The sequence below is a fragment of the Narcine bancroftii genome, chromosome 7 (assembly GCF_036971445.1).
Source record: "Narcine bancroftii isolate sNarBan1 chromosome 7, sNarBan1.hap1, whole genome shotgun sequence".
In the NCBI taxonomy this organism is placed as follows: Eukaryota; Metazoa; Chordata; class Chondrichthyes; order Torpediniformes; family Narcinidae; genus Narcine; species Narcine bancroftii.
The window spans coordinates 20559213-20576746 of NC_091475.1; the positions used below are offsets into that span (position 1 = coordinate 20559213).

At 41.7% G+C, this 17534-nt stretch overlaps 2 protein-coding genes across 2 annotated transcripts in view; one reads left to right on the forward strand and one right to left on the reverse strand.

The window, feature by feature from the left end:
* tmprss15 (transmembrane serine protease 15) overlaps nt 1-4935 on the forward strand; it is a 55680-nt gene extending 50745 nt beyond the window's left edge. The window contains exons 29-30 of the mRNA XM_069892425.1: nt 1984-2123; nt 4487-4935. Of these exons, the coding sequence (XP_069748526.1) occupies nt 1984-2123; nt 4487-4642 (296 nt within the window). The 3' untranslated portion in view covers nt 4643-4935. The remainder of the gene's footprint in view (nt 1-1983; nt 2124-4486) is intronic.
* chodl (chondrolectin) overlaps nt 3853-17534 on the reverse strand; it is a 29199-nt gene continuing 15517 nt past the window's right edge. Inside the window, exons 5-7 of the mRNA XM_069889033.1 lie at nt 17038-17130; nt 15932-16043; nt 3853-12229 (exon numbers count right to left, since the gene is read on the reverse strand). Of these exons, the coding sequence (XP_069745134.1) occupies nt 12145-12229; nt 15932-16043; nt 17038-17130 (290 nt within the window). The 3' untranslated portion in view covers nt 3853-12144. The remainder of the gene's footprint in view (nt 12230-15931; nt 16044-17037; nt 17131-17534) is intronic.

Genomic DNA, 17534 nt, shown 5'->3' on the forward strand with positions numbered 1-17534 from the left:
CTTTGATTACCTTATGAATCAAGAATCCATCAACCTCTGGTTTAAATCCAGTTCTTTAACATGGCAATGCTATTACAGTGCTAGCAACCTGGGTTTGAATCTACAGTTGTCTGCGAGAAGCTTGTGACCACATAGATTTCTACCAGGTGCTACACTTTCCTCCCACATTTCTAAGATGCATGGGTTGATTAATTGGTCACATGGGATTTGAATTTTGGTGGAAATTTTGGCCTTCCCCCATGCTGTTTCTCATAATTAAAGATATTTTTAAAAATATTTATACCCCATGACTTGTGGTAACAAACTCTAAATTCATCAGCCACTGTCTGAAGGCATTTCTCTATATCTCTGTTCTATAGACCAGACAGAGAGGACAAGGTGGGGAAGGATTCTCCCTCAAACTCCAATTCCTTAAGGGGTTTAGCCATCATCTCCACATTAGGTTTACTATAATAAATAGACCAAGAGAAATCAATTCTTCATTAATTATTTATTCCTGCCCCCATCGTCCTCATTGTCAAAGACATTGTTGCCAGCAACTCCCGAGGGGAAAAGGGCTGGAAAACATTAGGTTTGCAATTAATTTTGAACACTTTAACTCTGGCAGAAGGTACAGAGGCCTGAAGACCAGCATTTTCTAGGTTCATGAACTATTTCTTTCCAACAGCTTTTGAACCTCCCCTTGTAACACCGCCATGGACTTGCTCCAACACGACAAAAGGACTGTGCGCTATTGCAAAGTCACTCTTTTTTTGCGCTATTACTGTGAATATTTATTATCTATCTGTGCTTTTTATTCATTCATTGTCTCTTTTTAAATCAGGTATCCTATTGCAGTGTCTTATGAGACTACAACACAGTAGAGGCCCTTCAGCCCACGATGTTGCACTGACCTTTATAATCCTACTCCACAACAAATGAACCCTTCCTGACCTCACACCCATATCCCTCCATTTTCCTTTCATCAATGAGCCTAGCAAAGAGTCTTTAAAAATCCCTTATTGTACCAGCCTCCATCACCAGCCCCAACAACACATTACAAACACCCACTAAAAAAAATACCTCTGACATCTCCCTAAAATATTCCTTCACTTCCCTTAAAACAAATGTTGTTTTGCATGCAATTGCTATTGTTGGATCAGGGGGAGAAAAGGTGCTGGGTGTCCTCCCTGTTTACTTTTTACAAACAGACATTAGAATACAAATATCACTTTCAGATATTATTGTAAAGCGACCAGATCATGACACAAAACAGCTGGTGTTGTATTGCCTGTTGTCCTATGCAGAACATTATTTGTGTTGTGGTTACCTCTTTAATCCCATGAATTTCTCACCCCGTCATTCAAATTGCTGACAGGGCAAGAAAACAATAAAAAATTAAATCAGTACATAGAACACAAAACATAGAATGCAACAGCACAGGACAGGCCCTTCAGCCCTTGATGTTGTGCCGACCTATGTATTCCTACCAAAAATAACACTAACCCCCCCCCACCCCCCCACCTCATAACCTTCTATTTTTATTTCATCCATGAGCCTGTCTCGGAGTGTCTCAAAGGCCCTAATGTTTCAACTTCCACAACCACCCCTGCAAAGGGATTCAGGCACCCACACTCTCTGCGTTTATCAGAAAGAAAACTACCTCTGATGTCTCCCCTAAACTTTCCTCCCTTCACTTTGTAATTGGGAGATCCTCCTTCGACAAGGAACTGATGAGAAAATGAAATTCATAAATCATTGCAGAAACAATATCCTGACTAGCCTCTAGAAAGAAATAGAGCAGTTGCTAAAGGCAGCAGGAGATTTGGGGTTATAAATTGGGGTTAGGCATTTGGGTTAGATCAGATGGCTGGAAGTAATTGGAGAATCATGTGCTCTGTTCTAAGCCATAATACATTTCCTGATTCTGGGTGTGCTTGAATTATTTACTTGTCCCCAGTCCTACTCTTCTTATTTAATCATTCTTGACCTCTTTCCATTCAGGTCCACCCCCACTTGTCCTCCAGGAGGTGAAGGTTCCTCTCATAGCCAATCAAAAGTGTCAGGAACAGTTGCCACAATATAAGATTACCCAAAATATGATGTGCGCTGGTGATGAGGAAGGAGGTCGAGACACCTGCCAGGTAAACTTGCTCACACCAGCTCTTGAACCCTTATTACAAATGCAAGAGATTACATGCGAAAATGTAGTGGTTCATGCAACGCTATTACAGCACCAGCGACCTGGGTTTGAATCTGGTGCTGTCTACAAGGAATTCATTCCTTATCCCCGTGAATTGCGAGGGTTTTCATCTAGTGCTCTGGTTTCCTTTTGCCCCCCCAAAATTGAAAGAGGATTGTAGATTCATTGGTATATTTGGGTAGCAAGGGCTGCTGGGCTAGAATGTCTAAATTATAAAAAATTAACTCGAGGAAACTGTGGCAGGAGTAGACAGGGTACGGACTGCGAATGGAGGGCCACAAACCATGTGCAGGCAGGAGGGATTAATTAGTGTCATTGAAGGGTCTGTTCCTGTACTTTTCCACATCTTTATCTTTCAGCCCCTTAAACCTGCCCCCCCCCCCATATGATTATGGACTGATTGATGATCTCCTCTTCTGTGCCCATCCCTCACATCACTGCTTCAGATAATGTACCTAAAGCACTTCTGTTATCATATCCTCCAATGGTTAATGTTGAGTTTTTAAATTTAAAAATCTGCTTTTCGCTTAACATGCATTTTTCAAATCCTACCTCTGTAACTCTTCCAACTTTACACAATTGCAATTATTTACTAATCTTTGCACAGTGACCACAGTCTTGGCAACCTCGGTTAAGGATTCATGGACAAATGGTGTTATTGGAACAAATGCTGTGCTGCCTTATCACACGAGCATAGTCCCGTCTGCGGTAACAAGGTCACGCATAATATTGAGAAAGATGTAAAGCACATGAACAAGCATGTGAATAGCATGGATCATAATGGTAGAATTAGATGCTACCAATAACAGCTATTTACAGACTCAAATGTGCAATTCATGGAAGATCAGCAGTTCTGGTTGGGAAGGAAATCTATATGTTGAAGGACATTCATCAGGATGTTACCTTGACTGGAGGGCTTGTGTTACAGAGAGAGATTAGATCTTTGTTCCCTGCACAAGAGATGGAAGGTTGTCCTTGCAGAGATTTATAAAATCAGGAGGAGCATGGATAAAGTGAATGCTCATATAGCTATTTCCCAGGATAGGTCATTATAGAACTCGAGGACATCATGGAAAAGATTTAAGAGGGACCCGAGAGAGTGTTTTATTTTTACTCATGGAATACTTTGTATCTGGCATGTGCTGTCAGAGGAAGCTAGAGATGCAGGAACAATTAAGGTGTCCAAAAGATATTTGAACAAATGAATGGATAGGAAAGACTGAGGAAAGCATGGACCCAATGCAGAAAACGGGGAAAACACAAAAACTGCAGATGCTGAAATCTTGAGCAAACAGGCTGAAGGGACTCAGTGGGTCAGGCAGCATCCATGGAGAGCAATGGTTAGATAATGTTTCAGGCCTGGACTTTGAGACTGACATTTTGGGGTAGTATCCTTTATCGAGACCCAAGTTGTTGACTATTTCTGACCCGCTGAGTTCTCTCTAGCTTCTCATTGTGTGCAGGCCAATGGAACGAGCCCAGAATACCATCTGGGTCAGCATAGATAAGTTGGGCCGAAAGGCTATATACCAATGCTGTCAAAGGGGATGTGTGGATGGGCCAAAAAAAAGTTGGTAGGGCCATAATGGGCTGAAGGCCCTGTTTCTGTGATGTCTGACACTGTGACTTCACTGACTGTAGAAATGCACAGAGGGACATGAAAGACACCATAGAAATGCAAGTGTTTCCTTTTATTGGGGCAACATCCCACCATTTACAAAACATGTCAACCTTTACTGTTTTATCTGTAAAATAATTACAACTTGCCAATATAGAATGTAGAACATTATCGCACAGCTCAGGCCCTCCAATCCATGATAGTGTGCCAACCTATGTAAACCTACTCCACAACAATCTGATTTTTCTCCACCTCGCACACATAACCCTCTATTTTTCTTACCTCTATATTCTGAAAAATCTTTTGAATGTCCTGATTGTACCAGTCAAATATAACAATAGTGACTTGACAAAACTAACTTGCTTAATGCAAAGTATTTGAGGCTCAGGCCGAGAGATTTGCCAAGGCTTTATGTTATCACAATGAAAACACAGAAATGCTGCAGGAACACAGCAGGTCTCACAACATCCATAGGAGGTAAAAATATATAAATGAAATTTCGAGCCTGAGCTCTTCATCAAAAGTATGAAGAAAAGCTCAAGCCTGAAACATCAGTTATATCTTTACATCCTATGGATACTGCTTGTCCAACTGAGTTCCTCAGCATTTCTGTGTTTTCACTATGGTCACAGCATCAACAAACTATCCAGTTTCACTTTATATAACCGCAAGTCTTCTTAATTTAGGGAGATTCTGGAGGACCCCTTGTCTGTAAGCAAGATGATCAGTGGTTTCTGGCTGGAGTGACATCATTTGGCCATGGATGTGGTCTGCCAAAAAGTCCAGGAGTCTACGTTCGCATCACAGAATTCCTTGATTGGATTCATGAGATCCTAGTTTAAGCCATTCGTTGAACACTGGTGCAGATTTCAGATCCCATTAAATTTTCATGCAGACAGTGGCCACAGAGTGGTTTCCTTCTGTGCTCTTTCAAGCCAACACTTGAAGCCTGCTGAAACAGCATCAAAGAGAATTTTACATGAATATGTCAAACAACTCATTACCAGTGAAGGTGGACTTCTCTGTTGGATGTGGTAATTATTTCACAGAACTTTTTCTTTCTAGAAATCGTGTTAAAACAGCTTGATACAAGATTGATAAATTATATAGTATACTTAATTAAACTTTTGTGTTCTTGCAATTTGCTCCAAAGGAACTTGTATAAAGGGAGTAAAAAAATAAGCTGTTGGGAAGAACACAGTGAGGTCAAGTGGCATCTGTGGGGGCATAAGGATGGTTGAGATTTTTGGTCAGCACCCCACATCGTGACTGAGTGCAGGGGAAAGAGAGTCAGTATAAAGGGATGAGAGAGGTTGGAAGGTGATAGGTGGAACCAGAAGGGAGGTGGGGGGGGGGGGGGATGACAAGCAGATAGATCCAGGTGAGGAAGAGGAAGACAGAAGCTGGTAGATGATGGGTGGATCCATAAGAGAAGAAAAACAATTGGCAGGAGGGAGGGAGGGAGGGGTTCACGGTAGGAGAGTGGTTTCCTGTTGATGTGGTACATGACATTATGCCGATATTTTGAGCTCCTCCAAACACCCTGTTTCAGATCAGAGATGCAGGGATTATCCTTGCTCTGATCACCAAGGAGATCATTTCCAACAAGCACCGCTTCCTCTGGAATTTGACCTCTCCTTCATCTCAATGTTGTTCCTTGGTAGCAAGCATGAGCCAACCTTGCACGTGGGCACTGATAATAACCAGGTCACCTGCCCTCTGCCTCTGGACAATGAGGCTGCAAATTCATTCTCTGGACTCCAAATGGTATTTGGGAGGTCCACGCCCTTACACAAGGATACAACCCCTTTCCAAGGCCTCTTCTAAGTATGAGCAAGACCGTCCACATCTTAATTCACCCACGTCTCTGACCACCTCCATTTGTAGAAATGGTGAACCACTAGGCAGCTTAACTCTGTCTGGGTCTAAAACTCTTCTCTACACATCACTCAATACTCCTCTTCCTTCTTCACCTTTACCACTGTATTAATCCCACATCCTAACCCTAATTCACGCATGAATTTATTAAACTATTCCCCTCAAATATAAACCCTTTCACGCTCTTGCCTTATCTCTGCAACTCTCTCCAGCTGTACAATGCTCACCTACCCCTAATCCATTTGGCTGTCTCCCACAGAATATTGTTGAGGGCAGTTCGTTACAGTTAGTGTCATGTTTAGCAAAACACTATGGCAGCACCAGCGACCCACGTTCAAATCTGATGCTGTTTGTAAGGAGTTTGTCCATTCTCCCTGTGTCTGTGGGTTTCCTCCTGGTGCTCAGTTTCCTCCCTTGATCCAAAGATGTAGGAGATTAGTAATTATTTGGTCACATGGGTGTGCTTGGACAGCATGGACATGGGCCAGAAGGGCCTGTTACCATGCTATATCTCTAAATTAAATTAAAATATATTCAGAAGGGAGTTGGCTAAATGGAACAAGAGGTATGGAGAGAAAGCAGGAATTTGGTAGTGAAGTTGTATGATTGGCCATGATTGTATTGAATGGTGGAGCAGGGCTTGAAGGGTTGAATGGTCTTCTCCTGCTCCTATTATTTTATGTTTGTGTCATTCTCCTCTTCTTCCATTCCATTGCGGTAAAACTCCTGGAGGTTACCATTGACCAGAAACTGGGCTGGAGTAGCCACATTACAATGTGGCTTCAGGAACAGTTCAATGGCTAAGAATCCTACAGTGGGTACCTCACCTCACTCACCAAAGCCTGTCCACGATCTACAAGGCTCATGTGAGGAGTGTGATGGAACACTCTCCAGGACAAGTGCATCTTCAACAACATTCAACAGTAACCAGGACATAACAGTCTGTTTGACAGACATCCCTTTGAGAAGGCACTCAATCATTCGCAGCAGTAGCAATTTTTATCATCTACAGAGGCTATTCTCAACAGGGGCCCTAAAGCCCCAAGAGCCACTGCACATTTAAGTAAAGCCTTGTTTTCTTTTCACCTTTCATAACATCAATACTTTGTGTCCTTTTCTATGAAGTTGGTAGATGAGAAGTATGGAAGAAACCAAAACTTGACTGCTTCACTGAAAAGGGAGCCTATAGACTTTGAACAGAAGCCTGAAGGGACCATAGCCAAAAATAAAATTGAGAATGGCTGGTCCACAGAGTTCTCTGCAGCAAATCACAGACTCCCTAGACAGCACCCATAACCTTAACTGGCTAAAAGAGCAACAAAGGTATGGGGAACACAACCACCTGGAACTTGCAAATATATTGCCATTCCTTCAGCATCACTAGGTTAAAATCCTGGAGTTCTCTCCATTACACCATTGTGGGTATACCCAAACCTCAAGTAGGCAGCTCCACACGAGGGATGGACAATTAAATTCTGGGTCAGCCTATGAATTAAATGAAAAGCTCATGGCTAATCCTCAGCACAACTTTCCTGCAATATCATCATATCTCTTGATTCCCTTATCAAACAGATAAAAATTGATTTAAAAAAAAAATCCATTGACTGAGAAGCAGACCTAAACATGGGAATCACAGGAATCCATTTAGTCCCTCAATGCGTTCCATCATTCAATGAGATCACAGCTGACCAGAGTCTCAAATCATTAACCAATTTTAGTTCCAAATCTCTGATCGCTCCATCAAACATAATTCAATATACATTGTGGAAAGTTTCAATCAGCACAGCATCCCACTAAATTTTGGAGATGCAGATCTAGATCGCCATTCACACTTGTGAGAGAAAATATTTCCCTTTTTCATCTTGAATGGTCTGGCTGCTATTTTTAAATTATGTTTTGTCCTGCATGAAAGGAAACATATACTTTATTGAAACCTGCAAAGATTTTCAAAGACCTGATTAGGCCACTCCTTGGTCTGATAAATAAAGGGGAATACAAGTAATTATCCTTTTTCCAACATCTGCAGTCTTATTAATTTCACACTATGGCCCCGGCATCATTCTGCTGATCTTGCATTGCACCCTCTTCAATAACTGAAGGCAAACTTCCTCTGCTCTGTAAGATAAAGACCAAAATTCTGTTAACATATGTTTGCTTTTAATGACTCTTGACCACAGTTCTGCATTTCGCCATCAGATTTCAAAATAGACTATGAACCTCTTACCTATTTATTTCTCTTTTTTTGCACTACATATTTTTTTAAAAATCTTGTAACCCTCTATTTTCCTTTCATCCATGTGCCTGTCTAAAAGTCTTTTAAATGTCCTTTTTTGCCAGTCTCCGCCACTACCTCTGGCAACACATTCCAGGCACCCTCTGCTCTCTGTGTAAAACAACATGCCCCTGACATCCCCACTGAATTTTACTCCACTCATTTTGTACAGATGTCCTCTAGTGTTTACTATTTGCATCCTGCTGTCCACTCTATGTCTACCTCTCATTATTTTTAGGCCTCTATTAAGTTGCCTTTCATCCTCCTTTGTTCCAAAGTGAAAATCCCTAGCTCTGCTAACCTGGCCTCATACATTCTCCAGTCCAGACCACATCCTGGTAAATCTGTACAACTTCTCCATAACTTTCACAATGACATGATGACAAAAGAACACAATATTACAAATGTGGTCTCTCCAGAGTTTTATAGAATTGCAACATTACCTCATGATCCTTGAACTCAATGCCCTGACTAATGAAAGTCAGCATACTATAAACCTTCTTAACCACCCTATCAACCTGCAGTATCCTTGAGAGATCTATGGATCTGGACCCCAAGGTCTCTCTGTTCTTCCTCACTGTTAAGAATCCTGCCATTAATCATGTACTCTGCCTTCACATCTGACCTTCCAAACTGCATCGCTTTACACTTAGCAACCATATCACCCACTCGAGTTTGCTCCAGTATTCATTTAAATCACTTCTGACATCGAATCATACAGCACGTAAACTGATCGTCTGGTTTAATTCATCCAAACTGACTACCCAAGCTGATTCCATTTGCCTGCATTTGGCCCGTATCCCTCTAAAGCTTTCCTCTCCGTGTACCTGCCTAAATGTTTTTTTTAAGCTTCATAACTGTACCAGCCTCCACTACTTCTGGCAGCTTATTCCATATACCCACCACTCTCTGCATGAGAAATTTGCCCCTCAGTTCATTTTAAATCCCCCCCTCTCACCTTAAATCTATGGCTTCTAGTTTTAGATTCCACCACTCTAGAAATAAACAGCTATGATTCATTATATTCCTCATCTTTTTACAAACCTCAAAAAGGTCACTCCTCAGCTTCTGATACATGTTTTTATGTAATCTCATAAGACACAGAAGCAGAATTAGGGCATTTGGTTCAGCCCACCCTTCTATCATGGCTGAATTATTGTCCCTTTCAATGTCATTCTCTTCCCTTCTCCTCAAGACTAGAAACAAGAGGGGGCAGAAAGAGGCTATTCTGCGCATCGAGTCTGCCCCGCCATTCAATCACGAGTTGATCCATTTCCCCATTCAGCCCAACAGCCCAGCATTCTCCCCATAGCCTTCAATGCCCTGGCTAATCAAGAACCTTCTATCAATGTGTCGCAGGTTTAAATATTTTCAATAACTCCCTAGACTCAGCTGACTGAGACAGAAAGCACCAAAGATTAACGATCCTCTGAGAAGAACTTTCTTCTCATCTCTGTTCTAAATGGCTCAGAACTTATGGTACGACTTTGACTCTTAGATCAAGCTTCTCTAGAAAAATCCCTTCAATATTTCCATTGACAATTGCTCTAGAGGGCGATTATATTTCAATGCAATCAACTCTCCTAGAGTCCAGTGAGCAGTGGCCCAAGAAAGACAAGATTTGCTTCTCAATGTGCCCACACAAAGGTTCTGGAACCTCTGGAAGTCTATAAAGATATTTTTAGCTTAATTAATAAATTTGATGATTTAAACAGTATTAAATAGTGATAAACTTGTTCAATCAACACCAGGTTTCAAAAATCTAATACTTTGAAATGTTGAAAGATGCATCAATTCAGGGGAGCATCATTAAAGCAAGCGAAGATATCAAGACAGGTCAAATGTTGATCTTAAGCACCACCTCAGATGGCTTTATGCAGGAAATCCCAGGCCTTAACTGGAGATCAGACTGAACTCTGTGTGGTTGTAGGGACTGCAGAGCACTGGAGGTGAATCTACAGACATTCAATGTCTCTGAGGAACTCTCTTTTGCTTCTCATTCTCTGACTGTAAGAGGCGCTTCAGGCAATTTTTGCTGATGGTGAATCTACCTGCCTTACAGCAGACAAAAACAAATTCTGTGTAATAATGCACTGTCTTTATTACATGACAATAAAGGAATCTTAAATCTTGGTAACTGATGGCACTGTTGTTAATGGTGAAGCAATGGAAACCATGGATAAAGGGGATGCCAGAATTACATGGGTGGTGATGACAGAATGAGTGGGAGGGAGTGAGAGCAAGGTCATGAAGAGAATAAACATGATCAATGGAAGCTAGTACAAGTTGCAAACCTCAGTGTGATGGGTGAAAAGGGCCAGACAGGAGTTCAGAATAGGCAGATGCAGTCGTGCCCACAAGTGGGAGGACATCCAGCAAGCAAAGTGCCAAATGAGACAAAAGGCAGCAAAGAAGAGGGAGGCATCTGATAAGCTAAGGCAGCAGAAGTGAGTAATTATCCAAGCCGGAAGATGATTCACCTCAACAGTTGACCCTACTGCCTTGGGAGTAAACAAAATCTGCAAGGCCAAACACACACCAGCTTAGTCATGTTCAATCTTGAGAGATCGTAACAAGATTACTTAGCTCATTTGGCTGATTAACCACCACAACATTCCCCATGAGTGGAGCAGAATTGCCTGTGTCTGGAACCAGACCATTGAGTGAGCCCTGGCTGACTTGGTTAAAAGCCTCTGAAGAGTCTCAAGCTCTGAACCAGAGCCCAAGTACCCATTGCCTCCCCTACCAGTCTCTCCATTTTCCTACCTTCTGTTTAATACCCCATCGCCTCTCAGCCCCTTGACAGCCAGTTGAGGTATTGCATTCTTCAGTGCCGAGAGAGATTACACAAACGAGCAACAGGACCCTATTAGAGGCTGCCAAAGTTACCTGGTGACTCTGCCACAACCACAGTTTTGCTATCAGTTGAGTTACAAGGAGCACAAACTTTGAGTTCCGGCAGCATAGAGATGTTTTCTGAAACTGATTGAGATAAAAATCATGCAAGTTTTCATTTCGCACATGAATTCCGAGCAATTACCTAGCAACCATCTCTTAAAATCCGCTCAGGACTCTGCTTCACACAACAGCAATCACAGGAGCACGAAAGAGGAAATTAAACATTGTAAAAGTACTGAGAGGATGATTGTGATTTTCATCTTAGTCAGAGAACTGATGGAGTGGATGGAGAGAGATTATCTCTGCTGTTTTAATGGTCTGGAACTAGGAATCTAAAATTCAAGCCAGGCCTTTCAGAACTGTTTCAGAAACACTTGTACACACAGCAGATGCAAGAGGTTTGAAAGTTTCCTCCTCAGATCATACTACACCTCAGATATTTCATTAATCAAAATACAGTAATACTGCTGGAATCTATTGCCTAAGGGGTATGGTAGATTCCAGATTAGTGTATATTCCGGTTGTTTGAGATTGAATGTTGCGTGATTGGAAAACTAACGGCAAGGAACATCAAGTTTAAACTTATGTATTTTTTATCTATTTATTTTACTCAATTTTTTTGCTGGTTACTTGAATTCCAGATAACAGGGATTTTATTGTATTATGGAATATTTGGAATAAACAAATATATAAAGCAAGGTCACAGATCATCCACAATCTCATTGAATGCAGGAAAGGTTGAATTGCCTCCTCTACCCATATCTCATGAGGACATTTATACTTGTAGAGGGGGCACTCAGATTTATTCTAATACCTTTTTATAGGTTACAGCTATTTCTTGTGCCGTGTTGAGATAATGGTACTTACTCTTTCTGAAGCCAAGCAATGCTATGCATTTGGGACACTTAAAAAAAAAATCCAATCCTCTCCCATTCCAACAAATGCTCTTCAAGTACATGTCTCAAACCCCTGAAGAGTCTGGGCTTTGCTGAAGTTGTCAGTCCTGAACCTGGACATGTTCCTAGTTCCCCTTTGCCTATGCAACACTGAGTTGATGGTGCTCTCTGCCCCTCAGTGACTGTATTTCTTCCCTTGTCTCCTAAATCTATTTCAAAATTCCAAAATAAAAATCAATGAGAAGAAAGGGAGATGGTTTCTTTAGGACAGCTGGTTGATCGTTCCTTGCTCCTCATTACAAGCTTGGCCTGGCATTCCACAGGAGCTCGTCAGGTTGGCTGCATGGCACGATGATCACTCCTCGCCTCCAGCCAATGGCCGAGTCCAGCCAGCGTGATCCTAAACATCCGCCTGGTTCTCATTCTTAGGAGGTGGGGATATCCAGAGAGTTGACTCGTTGGGGCTGGTCTTCAATCGGTCTTTGCTGAAGACAGTGAAAAGCAGCAAAGATTTTCATTAGTTAGTTAACAGATGTTGATCATACAGGCCTGCAGAGTAAAACACTGTAATTGTAGAAAAACCACAAATGCTGGAGGAACTCAGCCGTGTCCATAGGAGGACAAGATATATAATCTAAGTTTTGGACATGAGCTCTTCCTCAAGGATGGAGCTCGGGTCAGAAATGTCAGTTATATCTCTTTACTTCTTATGAATATTGTGAGACCTGCTGAGCTCCTCCAGCATTTCTGTGCTTTTATTACAGGCCTGCAGAAACAGACCTGTACAAACCACCATGTCCCTCCCACTGCCAACCTTTTACACATTTACACTAATCCCAATTATCCCTATTAGGATCATGTATTTCTATGCCTTAAATCCCTATATCAAACAGAATGATTGTAGCTGACCTCTCTGGCAACACATTCATGCACCAACCATTGTCTGTGTAAAACAAAAAAATAATTGCCCCTTAGATCCCCTTCAAAATATTTTCCTCTCAACTTAAATACATGCCCACTTGCTTTAGACACCCTTACTAAAAGCAACACATGTTGACGATCAATGCCTCTCATAAACTTATAGAAAACATATCAATACAGCACTCGAACAGAACATTCAACCCATAAAATCTGTGTTAACCATGATGCCAATTGCAAGTGCCTCCAAGTGGACCTTATCCCTTCACTCCCTGTCTGTCTAAATGCCTCTCAAACATTGCTGTCTTAGCTATTTTCATCACCTTCCATGGCAGCACACTCTCTCACCTACCATTCTTGGTGTAAAAATAGGACTCAGATTTTTTTGAACTTTCCCCTCTCATCTTGAATCAATGTTTGACATTTGCAGTCTGAATCTCTAAATGTCCACCCTATCTACACCTCTCATAATTTATATGCTTAACCCTTGAAGAACCAGAAAAAATAAATTCCAATCCAGATAAACCACTTTTGCACCCTCTCCAACGCCTCTATCCACATCCTTTCTGAGGCGCGATGACCAGAACTTCACACAATAATCAAAATGTGGCCTCAAAGTTTTATGCAAGCTGCAACATTTTTCCCAAAAAATTCATTAAAATTCTTGAATAATAGCCTGTTAGCTGATTTGCCTTCTTTATAACCCTATCTACCTGAGTGGACACCTTCAGGAAGCTACCCTCTGTACATCAGTGCTCCAAAGGGTTGTGTCATTGCTTGTATAATTGACCTACTGAAGAGCATTACCTCACACTTGTCCCAATTAAACTCCATTTGACATTTCTTTACCCATATCTTAAACTGGTCCATAGCAGTTAGCACAATGCTCTTAAGGTGCCAGTGACACGAGTTCAAATCAGGCACTGTCTGTTAGGTGTTTGTAAGTTCTCCACATGTCTGTGTGTGTTTCATCTGGGTCCTCCGGTCTCCGGTTTCCTCCATAGATGAACAGGGTTGGTAGGTTATTGGGTCATTATGGGTGTAAATGGGCAGCATGGACTGGAAGGACCTGTTACCATGCTGTATCTCTAAATTTAAAATGAGATTAAAATAAATTAAATATATATTCCTCTATCCTTGAAGAACCACAATTATCCTTCTCTACAATTCCACCAATTTTTCCATATCTACACAAAAGAGGTCCCAGCACTGATTCTTGAATACACCAGTGGTCACAACCACCAATTCCCTGCTGCTTGCTTTCTGTAGCCAATACAATTTTCAATCCAATCAACCAGGTTTCTATGGAGCCCATGTGCCTTAATCTTATGGATCAGCATACCTTGAGAGTCAAAAGCCTTAGCGAGGTTCATGTGCACAGCATCCATTGCCCTTCTGTCATCACTTGAAGTAATCAATCAAGTTTGTAAGATCTTCCACACATTACCTATCCCTAACAAAGCCATGCTTTCCCACCAGGGCATATCAAGTGACTGCTCAGCCTCTTTCACTCTAGTGAACAGAAATTAAATTTAAATTTAGGCATACAGCAAGGCAACAGACCCGTCTGGCCCCCTGGCACCTACCCCCACTATACCTATTAACCTTCGACCCTCGTATTTTTCTGAAAGATGGCAGGAAAGCGGAGCACTCGGAGGAAACCCATGCAGACAGAGGAAGAAAATACGAATAGTGTTATACTAACCATGCACTCCCCCAGGATAGCTCCAGAAGAATCAATCAAATTTATAGTTTCCTGCTTTTCATTTCTCTCCCTTCTTGAAAAAAAGTGTCATATTTGTGGTTTTCCAATCTGCTGGTGCCCTCCAAGTACAAGGTCTGTTTCATGAAACTTAAATCAATGGACTGATATCTACATTGCCACTTCCTTTGAAACCCCATTGGATAGGCCTTAGATCCAGGTGGATATTTAACTCTACCCTATTAGTTCTTCCATGACCTTGAACCTTTTGATCACTCTTACTACAATTTCCTGTATTCCATTTGAAACAAATCCATCTTTTATCTTTGGGGTATTTGCATTACTTTGTACCATGAAGACAGATGGAAAGAAAAGATTTCCTGCTATTTGCATCCACTTTGTGATTTTCCACTCAGCTGATCTCTCAGTATTCACGGTGACACGGTCTTTGAGCTTGCAAACGGATCCTTTGAATCACGAGTATTGTGGTCAAAACTAACCATTGTATTTTGTTAAAGGAATGAAAATGAGCTCTGTGTTAACCTAAACCCTTAGGTTGCCATCCTGAGCTCTTCCCATTTACCTGTGTTTGGCCCATACCTGTAATCGTGAAGTAAAACATGAAAATCTGTAGACACCGTGATTGAAGTAAAAACACAATGCTGGAGAAACTCAGCAGATCGAACAGTGTCCTTTATGTGGCAAAGGTAAAAATACATAACTGACGTTTCGGCTTCATCAAGGTATGGAAAAATGTCAGCAGGTGTCCAAGCAAAAGTGTAGGGAGGGGGAAGGTATTGTCGCAAAGGCGGGGGGTAATAAGTGGAGAAGGGATGGAGGGGACAGCAGCAAGCAAGGGAAGGAGGGATGGCTAAGTGAATAGAGAGGGAAGGGGGAGTGAGAGGTCAGCAGAAATCAGAAAAAAAAAATAAAAAAAAAAAAAAAATCGGTGTTAATGTCATCTGGCTGGACAGTGCCCAGATGGAAAATCAGGTGTTGTTCCTCCAATTTGTGGGTGGTCTTGGTGGGACAGTACACAAGGCCATAGGACTGTGACACAGAACTGAAATAGTTGGTTACTGGGAGGTCTCTATCACTGGTGCAGATGTGAAGATGCTCAGCGAAGCGATCTCCCAATCTGCACCCAGTCTCTCTATGGTCCCTAGTTTCACTCTCCCCTACCCTGGTGGGTGGGGGGGAGTAAAGATTTTGATCATTCACCTTCTCATGATTTACAAACCTATATGAAGGTTAGCCTCCTATGCTCCAATGAGAAAATTCCCATCCTATCCAGCCTCTCCTTAGAACTCAAACCTTTCAATAACAAAAGACATTTTCTGCACCCTTTCCATCTTAATAACTCAATGACCTTTTTGAAAATGTCAACTATTATTGTGGCAACCACTTTCTTCAAAATTGTTGGTTGCAGGCCTTCTGTTCCTGGAGTGAGAGGAGAGCAGGTCAGCAGAAATCAGGAGGAAAAAAAAAATAATTAAAAAAAAAAAAAAAAAAAAAATCGGTGTTAATGCTAACCCATAATCGGTTAGGTTTCTTGAATTCAACACACCTCATATAATTCCGGCTCAGCATCTGGACACAGCAGGTTGCCATGGCAACAACCAGGAGCAACAGCAGAGGGATTGTGGGAATTATGACATACACCACATTTGGCATTATCCCTGGAAAACAAAAAAAAATCTATCAAGAACTTCCTTTGGTTCGTGCAGTGGAATCATACATTCATATAGCAGTGCAGCATATGGCAACAAGCCCTTTGGCTAACCAAGTTGTCCATCTAAGCTTGTCCCATTTGCCGGTAGTTGCTCATGTACCTCTAAATATTTCCTATCGACATACCTTCAATACCCTCAAAGCCACACACTTATTTGACTTGTAAATATAATTGCTGTTCCTTCACCATTGCTGGATTGAAATCCCAGAACCCCCTCCCTAACACCATCGTGGGACTACACACACCTCAAGGACTGCAGCAGTCCAAGAAGGCAGCAGCCCACCTTGTTCTCAAGGATAATTAGGGACTGAAATGCTGGCTCAATCTGTGAAGCCCACATTCAAACAAGAGTGGTCTCCACAAAGCTGTTGCCAAAAATTTACCTCTCAGCATCATTAAGGAGGAGACAGTCAAATCCCTGTTATCTAGAATTCAAGCAACCGCCAGCCTCAAGCAGCCAACAAAAAAAAAAAAGAAAATAAATTGGTAAAAAATATAGAGTTTAAATTTGGTGCACCTCACCGTTAGTTCTGCATTCATGCAACACGCTGTCTCAAGCAACTGGAGAATTCACTTTTCCCGCATCTACTAATCCCCGTAGGTGCTGGATATCAAGGATTTTATTGTATTTGGTTATTACAACATAGTCTCTTGTTATATGGCTGTTGGTTGCCTTATTTTAACATAACATCATGATTCTTTTGATTATCATGTAATAAATTAGATGTAATATTACTCAAAATTGCCTTTAGTCTGCCATAAGGCAGAAAAGATTCACCAACAGCAGAAATTACCCTGCACCCCTGACGTTGCCAACCGGGCGTAGGGAAACAGCATTGGCTGGGAGGCATTTTGATGTGATGCAAAAGGCACCAATGTATTGCAAGTCCCACATACAGCTAAATCCGAGAGCAATAGAAAGTAGAGGCAACCAAAATTACCTGTTGACTCTGTCACAACCACAGGTTCGATATCACCCGAGTTATCGGGAGCAGGAACTTTGACTTCTGGCCGCGTGGAGATGTTTTCTGAAACTGATCAAGATAAGAATCGTGCAAGTTTTCATTTCACACACGAGTTCCAGGCAATTACTTAGCAGCCATCTCTTAAAATCAGCTCAGGTCTCCGCTTTATACAGCAGCAATCACGAGAGCACTGAAGAGGAAATTAAATGTTGTAAAGGTTCCGAAACATGGGAAAACGGCTGCTTTGCAGAATTCAATCAGATAAGGAAAAATTTAAAGATGAGGCATGTCCAAGCCCTAAATAGTGGTGTAAGATCATGTGATTAATCAACCTGGAATGTATTCAGACTTGGCAACACCAGTTAGGGGCATGAGGCTCTCTCTATCTGAGATGTGTGGGTAATAATGTAGGTTCCTGTGTGGGACTCAAAGAGCTCTGTAATATTGAAGATGCCGCCTTTGTGATAAAATCT